This window comes from Aegilops tauschii, chromosome 4 (genome assembly GCF_002575655.3).
Source record: "Aegilops tauschii subsp. strangulata cultivar AL8/78 chromosome 4, Aet v6.0, whole genome shotgun sequence".
In the NCBI taxonomy this organism is placed as follows: domain Eukaryota; kingdom Viridiplantae; phylum Streptophyta; class Magnoliopsida; order Poales; family Poaceae; genus Aegilops; species Aegilops tauschii.
In genome coordinates this window covers 452277209-452288007 of record NC_053038.3, presented here as the reverse complement: position 1 = coordinate 452288007, position 10799 = coordinate 452277209, and the positions used below count along the sequence as shown (strand labels likewise).

General features: G+C 44.9%; 1 protein-coding gene across 1 annotated transcript; it reads right to left on the bottom strand.

The window, feature by feature from the left end:
* Positions 1–1138: 1138 nt before the first annotated feature.
* On the bottom strand, positions 1139–5154 carry LOC109779064 (uncharacterized). Its single transcript, XM_020337663.4, has 10 exons — positions 4979–5154; positions 4023–4257; positions 3831–3938; positions 3574–3743; positions 3243–3376; positions 2927–3101; positions 2199–2751; positions 1944–2056; positions 1586–1829; positions 1139–1477 (listed from the first exon to the last, which is right to left on the bottom strand). The coding sequence occupies exons 1-10, from the start codon at positions 5107–5109 to the stop codon at positions 1250–1252; spliced, it is 2091 nt and encodes a 696-aa protein (XP_020193252.1). The 5' UTR covers positions 5110–5154; the 3' UTR covers positions 1139–1249.
* Positions 5155–10799: the final 5645 nt, after the last annotated feature.

The window sequence follows — 10799 nt, the reverse complement described above, 5'->3', positions numbered from 1 at the left end:
CAACTTGGAGCAGAGGGAGGCTTCGTACTCTAGATCGACACCCATGGCCGGCGAGTCCTCGCGCCGGCGCTTGCTGCCCGACACCGCCTCGCTCGAGGAGCCCCTGGACTTGTCCATGGCGAGAGCTTCCGCGAACGAGAGGAGGAGTGGAGGAGGAGGAGTAGATCTGAGAAAGCGACGGATGGGGGCGCGGCGTTTACGAAGGTCAGCAACAGAGGTCGGAAACCCTAGAAATGGGGGAGGGATCCCTTCCTGGCCCATATATAGCCCGAGCGAGCAACGCCCACGTGGGTCGAGCAGGCCGCACGGGCCGAAGGGAGGGGGGAGGATCAGTGGACACCACCAGCGGCCCAGGGCCCACAGAAGGGAGGGGGAAAATCAGACACCGAAGCAAGGGAAGGGGCCACAAACCGCCCATCCCGGGCGGCCCAAGACAGAGAGGGCCCAACGGTCCCCGGGGCCCACTAGCCCCGAGGACAAAGCCAGATCTAGGGCACGCCCAGCCCCCGTCGGACGAGACGACGACGGCGACGGCGCCATGGCCAGGGGAGATGGAGGAGGCGAGGGCCCCCGCGAACCAGGAGGGCTCAGGGCAGAGACGCCCGACCCCTCCACGCATGGCAGCGCACCAAGGATCCCCATTGCCGGGGACGGGAGGGAAAACTTACCAGATCTACGCCGCCGACGGGACACCCGCTACCAGCCAGACTCGTCCACCAATGACGCCACCGCCCTGCCCCTGCCCTCAGGGGCAAACTTCCTGGAACAGGCGCCGGCCCCGGAGAGCCATGGTCAGGAGCGGGCTCAGAGTCGAAGGAAGAATCCCCGTCGCCGTCGAGCGCCCAAAAAGGGATCCAGAGGACGCCATCGAGGCATCCGGCCACCGCACCGACGCCGAAGCGAGGCCAGAGAGCGCTGCACCAGAGGAGGGAGGGAGCAGCGGAGGGGGGAGGGAGCTCGCCGAAGGGAAGCCATCGGGGATCGAGATCGCGAGGGAGGGGGAGAAGAGAGGGAAAGAGGGGGGGGGGGGGGGGGGGGAAGAGAAGGTAAGCCATGTGATCATTTTTTGTTGTTCATTGTTTCAGAACCTGATCATGTATTTCTTTTATTCATACATACACAAGAACATCTGACGACGTGTTCATGGCACAACGTTTCAGTGTGAAGCGCAACCAAAGCTACCAGCGTGTACATACATAGCAATATTAGCTTCACGGGACCGACCAGGGATTTTCAGCCGGCCTTCTCTTCAACCTGTTCGTAGCTCGCCCTTGTCCACCGTATGGACCGGGACGGCGGGTATGGACTCCCACCACTCCCTCCAGCGCCGCCCGCCCCGGGGGTCCGACACCGCCTTCGCCACCCTCGTGTTCGCCGCGAAGCAGCACACCGTCAGCCCCATCAGGACGTACTTGAAAGGGACCACGGCCAGCGCCACCGCGAGGCCCGTCAGCATCCAGATCACCGTCTCCGTGTGCTGCAGACAGAAGAACAGGATTGTCCAAAACCACATATGTGACAGACAGCACCTCAATGGTGCACAAAGGATGATCAGTGATCAAGACTAGAGTGTGACCATATATACCTTTGGTGACCGGGCTAGAACAATGGACCATAGCCTGAGGATCACGATGTTCGCCGTCTTGACGTACTCGTGCACCTTCTTCATGCTGTGCTGCGCCTCCACTATGCTCTCCATCGTCGTCTTGTCCAAGGACTTGTCGATGATCACCTCCGAGCATATCTCGCCTAACTTCCTCTGCTTGGCCCAGACCATCGCGCCCACCGCTAGTATCAAGGATGCAGCCAGTGCATAACCGACCCACTCGCTGCAATAAAGGGATGGAACTTGCACATTATATTTCCCATTCCATTTCCAACTCAAGTACATGCAAATATATGACCAGTGTTAAGTGATAGTATAATGATGTTCATGATCTTACTTGTATATGGTCAACAAAGTTACAACAAGGACACCGCCGGTAACTTGCGGTCTATCCCACGAGATTATCTCTTGGATCACCGGACCCAATTTGCTGATGGGACTTACCAACCCCTACAAAGAAAGGAACAAACAGAGATATTCAGTGCAATGCTGGTTTAGTAGTACGAGAATTCAAGAAACAACTGGAACTGAAATTCACAAGATACCAACAAAAAGAAGAGGTAACATAGGAGAAATAATGATTTTATCATACCACTAATACAAGGAGGCTATCAGTGAGACCTTCCTCCTTCATTCCTTCAATAGGAGCATTAGCAACAGTAACTTCCCTCGCCTCATCTCTTACTTTATCAATGGTATTCCCCAGAGAGGTCAAAGGCTGTTCATGGGTACTCGAGTCCCCGTCATGCTCTTTTGCCATCTCCGCACTTAACGCAATTGGATCCGACTTACTCAAACTCTTGAACACATATGATGCACTGAACGGGGTTATGGTCGACGTCTCTTTCAGGTGGTTTGCTAATTGCTCGAGCACAAAATCACCTTTTGGAAGGTCGTCATACAGCGAGAATATTAGGAAGCTAGAAGGTGGTGGTGGTGACATTCTTAGCATCTCCCTTGCAGCGTGGAGCCTTATCACTCCCAATATGATTCTTGAATGTACCTCCCATTTGTGGATAGGGGATTCTATCTTGTACGCCGATATGAAACGGTGGAGAAAGATTACTTCTTTTATCATGGTAAGCCACAGATCGCGACGTGTAGAGCTGGTCATCTCTGGAAACTCCAGAAGCAGAGGTTCCGGTCTGCATAGATGAATTAACGGTTACTATGCAACCAAAAAAATATTTGCTAGCATTCTAGTGAATAATAATAATAATAATAATAATAATAATAATAATAATAATAATAATAAAAAATGTTCAATATAAGACCTTCTGGTTGCCACCAAGAGGATAAGACTAAGATAGATGAACTCACAATGATTCAAATTCAATGGCTTTGTCGAACAATGGTGCACCAAAAGGACCTGTTGAAGCTGGTTTAACTTGTTGTTCCATTCCAGTATCTGAAAGCTCGACCATGAAAGCAGGCCCATATGAAATTATGCCGGAAGTCTCAAAATACAGGGCCTTGTTTGTCAGAATCAACCTGCCTACATAGTCCATCAGAAATTAGCAACCAGACGTTCCATACTTCATATGTACAAATGCCAAATTGATCTATATACTAAATTACCAATTTACTACGTTAGCATAAAGAAACCAGAAGAACAAATAAAGATTGGATTGATTACCAGGCCAGCTGCCGGTCCCAATGTGCCGAACCACCCTTTGTGTTCCTGCTGTACCCTCCGTGTGCAAGATAAATTCATCTTCAGCGAATTCAACTCCTGTTGGAGTTGGCAAGCTTTGCAAAAAGTTGAAGGACCTAAGAGAACAACGAAAATCCCATTTGAGTGCTGGGATATCCAACAGTGAACTTCTTTCTGGAGGACCCAACAGAAAGCTTTCTTGTAACAGAAAATTTCGAACAAAAAGGGCACGAAAGTAGTGCCTGATACATTTCTACTAATGCTTGATAAAGAGAATATCATCTGACCCTAGGAGTGTTGAGTTGTCACGTACTTATCCATTTCCTTCAGGAATTTGTCATAAGCAGGATAGTGGAGCCTGTTAGCTGTGGTGGCGGTGAGGGCTTCGAAAGTGAATCGCGCATTGACAACGTCGCAAGCCAAAGGAAATACAGATCCAAACCACACGTATGCATCTTCTCCGACTGTCGGATCTTCATTCACCTATGGGATTGTTAATCAATCAATGCTCGGAGTAAGTTACACATCAGTATACCGAAAATAAGTCGTGTCTTTGGCATGCAGACTTACAAGAAGGGGCATCATATCCGAATAGAACAGCGACGTGTCATCACCCATCACAGCTTCATTTGCTCCAAGTGGTTCCTTCCGATCTTCTCTCTCTTTTGATATGCTCTCCTGTAATATTTAGCGCGTCGAGTCAGTTCAGAATGGAAGCATTATCATTTGTCATACAGTACACATATATCTAGAATTACTGACCATGGTAATTTGTTGATCCGAAGGAGTGGGCGTCTCCCAGGCTAGCATCATATCAAACGTGAACCGACCAAGGGATCCCTCATGAAGCGTGTCTCCTAGATCAGGAGATGTAAGAGATTGCAGCGCCTGAAGGCTGCAGTACTCGACTAGTCTTCTTGAGTAGTTGTCCAATGCGGCATTCTTCAGGCCCGACTCGAAGTCCGCGACTAGATCGTCGACGCTTCTGTGCAGCGTCCTGCATGCCATGTATGTTAGTTAACCGATTTTACCTCTAATCTATAGAGAATTTAGTGTAGCAAAATCGAAGCAGATCTTCAGTCTCTGTTTAAACTGAACGCCAAAACAGGGGCATAAGATGCAGCAACACGTTGTTTTGTTCTCGTACGGCCGTGTCTGAATCCGATGAACATGGATGCACAAAACACTGGCACTGACCAAATCATACCACAAGATGGACTCTACTGACTAAATAGGAAAAAAAAAAGATCACCATCGTTTGTTATGGCCAGATAATTAATTCTCAGTGGTTAACCTAAACACTTCCTTCATATTGCTTTTGCAGAGAAAAAGCTACAAATTAGAACAAAATCGCCGCAAGAACGCGCCGGGCCACTTCTAGTATCTAGGGAATCAATTAGGCCGCTGAGGAAAAATACAGAAATTTTTTGTTCCTTATTAATTCAGAGTGACCGAAATGATATGCGCCGTAACGCAGGAGTATATCCAGCAGATCGACCAGCACCATGCTTCATCTGGCCGAGAATGGTGCGCCGGCCCGGCTAGGGCTTTGCATCAACGCAGAGACACCCCACATACAGTCGTCTGGTTCCATAAATCGGCAGCGAAACCAACAGAGCGGATCAAGCGAAGAGCGATGCCGGGTCGCAACTACTCTGATTGATCTATTACGAACGGAGGTAATATGGGAGGAAGGAGGAGGAGGCGCAGGGACGTACAGGGAGCATTGGTGGAGGACGTAGTTGGCGATGGAGGAGAGGTGCTTCCGGCCGCCCGCCTTGCCTCGCGCGCCGCCGTCCCCCGCCGCCGGCGCCATCGCGTCCCGGCCGCTAATCACATCCGTGTCCATGGCTAATCACTTGGTTAATTTGTCCGCGGAGTGAATGTGAGGAGCGGTCGGTCCGTGCGTGCGGCTATAGGATGGCGTGCATGCGCACATGCAGCGCGCCACCGCGGCCCGCTGCCCTTCCACGCGTCCCCCGCTCCGGCCGCCGACGCACGCACTCTACATCTTTCTCTTCGCTCAATCGGCTCGCTCCCATTCCATGCCTGCTTTTTTTTTCTCGAGAAAAATCCGTCCCTTCCATGCCTGCTGATCTCATCAATCTCTGCCCGGAATATATACGATCATCGACATCTGCTCTCTCGACGGGCCTTTTCTTTTGACAAGACAGGAGCACACGAATGGGCCAGTATGAATCCAAAGCTCGCTGTGTTGAAAGAATGGCGTGTTTGTTTTTTTTCGGAAAAACTTTCAATCTATTCATCTTCAATTATGGCAGTACAACGAACACCAGAAATAAAAATTATATCCAGATCCGTAGACCACCTAGCGACGACGACTACAAGCACTAAAGCGAGCCGAAGACGCGTCGCCGTCATCACCCCTCCATCGCCGGAGTCGGGCACAACTTGTTGTAGTAGACAGTCGGAAAGTCGTCGTGCTAAGGCCCCGTAGGACCAGCGCACCAGAACAGCAACCGCCGCCGATGTAGAATAACGTAGGTTGGAAGGATTCAACCCGAAGACACACGAACGTAGACGAACAACGACGTGATCCGAGCAAATCCACCAAAGATAGATCCGCCGGAGACACACCTCCACACGCCCACCAACGATGCTAGATGCACTGCTGGAACGGGGGCTAGGTGGGGAGACCTTTATTCCATCTTCAGGGAGCCGCCGCCGTCTCGCCTTCCTGAGCAGAACATAAACCCTAACAAGACAGAAAAAAGCGACTGAAAACGGAGCCCTCCCGCCGGCCCTTGGCAGGATCCACCGCGCCCCCATGACCCTAGGGCCACCGGAGACGAGGCGGACCTGTGGCGGCACCGGTGAAAGGCAGAAACCTGGCGTGTTTGTTGTTTGAGAACAAAGAGAACAATTCCTATTTGGCGCCCTAAGCGCTATATTTGGTTAATTGGCGCACCACCCTAGAGCCTAGGTAGAAAACGGGCTGTCCCATGAAAGTTTCTTTTCATCGGTTTGTAGGTTATTTTTCAGCAGCGGGTTTTTAGGTGATTTTTGTTTGGTTATTCATTTTCTTTTTTGTTTCTCATTTTCTTTTATTTTTTGATTTTATTTTTATTTTTATTATTCCATGTTTTTTTAGAATTCATACCTTTTCAAATGTATGAATTTTTAAAATTTTGTGAACTTTTCTCCAAATTCGTGAACCTTTTAATTTTTTTAGTGAACTTTTTTTATCTCGAATACGTGAACCTTTTTCATATTCTTGAACGTCTTTGTGAATTTGTGAAATTTTTTCCTCAAATTCATGAACTATTTATCTCCAACACCTGAACTATTTCTAAATCTGCGAATTTTTCCAAATTCGATTATTTTTTAGCCTAGAACATTTTTCAAGTTTTGTGAACTTTGCAAAAAATTGTGATTTTTATAGCCGTGTTTTTTTAAATGCATGAAGCTTTAGCTCGCAATTGTTTGTTTTTGGAATTTTGTGATTTTTTTGGAATGTCATGATTGTTTCAGATTTCGGCGAACCTTTTCCAAATTCATGAACTTTTTCCAATTTTTATGAACATATTCAAATTCATTAACTTTTCTTCAATTTGGGAAACTTTTTCCTTTTGCATGAACCTTTTCTCAAAAAACATTTTGTTCAAATTCGTTGGTTTTTCAATTATTATTAATCCTTTTTCAGTTTTACATTTTTTCAAATAATTTATACGGGGTAAATAACATATGTTAATTGTTGTACTAAAAGAAGGGCCAAATAAAACTATTTCCTGAAAGCAGACAACAAAGTGAGATTAGACGACTAGTTATTGTGCCATGATCTAGCTACGGCCGCCTATGTGGGCGTGCGAGTCCGATTTCCACAGCTCACAGAATAACCATTATATTTTGTCAATTTTTCTTCTTCGTATTTTGGCCGGCCCGCTACGCTTCTTGTGCAAGCGCCCTTAGCCTCAACTGGCGTTGAGAGCGCCTAATAGGAGCTCTCAACAAAGAGAGAGGTGTATACACAACGCTTTGTGCGTCAAATTGCAGGCAGAGTGCATGGTTGAGAGTGATGGGCTGGTTTGGGCCATCTGCGTGCTGTAGATGTTAGCTACAGGTGTGCTCATCCGGTTTTCTGGATTCTCCCCTGTAGATTTTGCGATTTGCCTGGGAATTCAGTCGAGCATTTTGTTTTTCTACAAAACTACCAACATTTTCAAGCTTCTTTGTCAAACTTTTCCCCAACCATTGGAAGTCTCGTAAAAAGGCAACGGCGCAAACACAAGGTTTAGGTTTCTTTAGATAGATTTGCCTTTCGGGTTACTAGATAATCTATTCTTTAAGGAGATCTTAGAACAACAGATGCATCAAATTAAAATGTTAATAATTTTTCAATTACTGGGACATATTTTTTTAAATACGTGTTTTTTTGACAATTGCGAGAACACCTTGAAAAAATATCTTCATCATGTATTTAAAAATATTCACCGTGTATATAAAAATGTCCGTTGTCTATTCAGAAAATGTTCATTGTCTGTTTCCAAAAATATTCATGTTAAAACAATTATACTTGTAAAATTAAATGGGGAAAAGAGAAAAAAGGGATACAATGAAATAAAAAAACCCTGAAATAAAGGACACAAAAAAAAGTGATTGCAAAACCAGTAAATGGGCCAGCCAATGGTGCTCAACCTCTGTGTGATTTCCTGACACGGTAAATCCTATTGTATTCAGCAGATAAAAAAGGGTAAATCCTACTGTATTATTATTCTAAAAAAGTTAACTCCTACTATATGGATACTACCCATGTTGACAACTTTTTTCCACCGTTTTTTCTTTTCTATTTTCTTTGGTTTAGTATGGGTTTCTTTCGGTTTCTTCCTAGTATTTTCTTCTTCTTTTGTTCTCCTTTTCCACTTTTTTTGTTCCCTATTTTCAAGAAATATAATAGATAAATATTTTCTAAATATATGAATTTTGGTAATATTACACAAACTTTTATTTGAAAAATGAATGTACACTTTTTTAAATATTACGATTTTTTTGTTGTAAATGCGTGAGCAAAATTTCACATTACTTGAATATTTTGAGAAGTTGTTAATCGTGTTCTTTAAAAAAAAATTGTGTAATTTTAAAAAGTGTTCACCCATATTTTTTTTTTGTAGTTTTGAAAAAGTTTCCACGTCTTCAAGAAAAATCTTCATGTAACCAACATAATATTCACATATCATGTGTTTATGGGAAACCGAAATGAAACTGATTAGAATTAAAAAACCAACAAAAAGCAAGAAAAATCCCTGGAAAACTAGAGGAGCGCTCGGTATGGAAAAAGTATTTTTTAGGAGGGAGGGGGGGTTGTGTTAGGGCATGTCTCTCTCTAAGTAGTTTTGGTGATTGATGACAATGCTTTTGCGGACTAATCGTGTGCGTTGAGTATTTCACTGATTCATTCATTGGCACGAGACGATTCTTTCCCCTCGGAGCTTTAAGTGAAGACGGTGTAGTCTCCTTCGTTTCGGTTTTGGTGGACTTAAGTCGTAGTAGACACCGTATTATCAAGAAGGGGTCCGCATTGGAAAGGCTAGGGTGGAATCAACACGTACACTTTATTTTTGCACCCCCAGCTCCTTTCCTCTCCTTGGAGTTTTCCGTTTCGACAGAAGTGGGGATTGTGAGGTGCTAGCGTAGTACCGCCACCCTAGCGGTAGTGCCGCCTATGGCCCTCAATGTAGCGATCCGAGCTCAGATGGTCAAATCTCTGTGTATAAGTGTTATCCCTGAATCGGTAATGCTGACACACACAGTACTTAAAAGATTTATAACAGAGTTCAATCACACACTTATTACATCAAATGTCTCAAAAGAGAACTTATTAAATAAATATGGCTTAAGGCCATCTAAATAAGATAACAGCGGAAGACTTGGAAGATAAAGTGAGTCCATCAACTCCAATGGCATAGTTGAGTGCACGACAACGACCTGGCACACCTTACTCTTCGTTTGAAAAAACCGTAACATGATATGTTGCAGCCCGAAACGGGTCAGCACATGGAATATGCTGACAATATAACACAGTAGAGCAATGAACAGGTAAATGTTATCACTACATGCATATATGGCTGGTGGAGGCTCTATGGTTATAATGTTTTGCGTAAAGCCAATTTTTCCCTAAAACAAAGGAATATATTTTGTTTAACTATCATGGTAGTTGTTACACATTGAGAAGGTTCCTCCAACTCAATCCCAATTAAGCAGTATTAATAACCCAACAAATTAATTTAGAGTGGTGAGATCAACATGATAATCCAAGAACCAGATACTCAAGATGTCCATAACCGGGGACACGACTAACCATGATTAGTTTGTACACTCTGCAGAGGTTTGCACACTTTCCCCACAAGACTCGATCTCCTCCGTTGGATTTCTCGCATTGCATGGTGTTTGAGAAACGGATGACCAAGACACAGTCTTTCAGAAGCATTAGCTCTTTACTCTGGGTAGACAGTTACACCTACTTTCCCCTACATCTGCTGGCCTACCACTTAAAGAGGTCATGCAACATACTCAACTATGCTAGAGCCCATAATAGCTTGTGGCTGCACACGGAAGTTTCTAGCATGAATAATCTTATGATCCCTTTGAGCCTGGGTGGCGAACCATAGGATGATCACACGGGTACTCCGGGATATCCTAGGACAACACTGGATTCTCCAGGTGCCCGCAACCAATCGACCCAGATGTGTATTTAAGTAGACACCTTAAGTTAACAATTAATTAACAATCTCACATCTGTCATGGATACACTCAAACCCAATCCACGTCTACGAGCATAGCATGGCAATATAAGCATAACGTAGAAGTAACTCCCAAGGGTTTGATAATAAAAGGGCAATAGGTTCTACCTCATCAACTACTTCCCAATACCCACATGTTAATCACATCCTAATCATGCAGTGTTTGAGGATTGTAACTAATGCATAAAAACTGGGTATGAAAAAGAGTATGATCAATGTGTTACTTGCCTTGCTGACGATCTGCAAACCCTAGAGACTCGTAGTAGCACGCTTCGCACTCCGGAAATTCTATCGCAAATAAACAATAGCATACATAAGCACTCAAGCATAGATGCAAGGGTAAAACTCAAATAAGAAGATCCAATCTAAAAGTTCAACTGAAGAGGTTCGATTTGCAAAACGAATCGGCCAAACTGAAACTACGATCAAAAGAACTTCGAATTCAAATCTGCTTGAAACCAAATTTTACATTGTCAAAATCATGTTCAAGTTGATTAACCAGAAAGAGGGGCTCGAGACGAAGATTTTGGCGTTGGTTTCACGGGATTTGGACGAACAGTTAAAAAGTTGCGAAGGTTTGAAGATCAGGGGCTAATTTGCGATGAAAATAATCGCGGATAGGTCCCTGGCCGAAAAAATAAAATAAAAAGAAAAAGACTAAGGCGCGAACGTTCGCTAACAGAGGCAAATGGGGGAAAAGTGTTCGTTAAAACGACTAACGAACGAATGTTCGTTGATTAAAACTAACCGATGAAAACCGAACCGATCTAATAAAAAACCT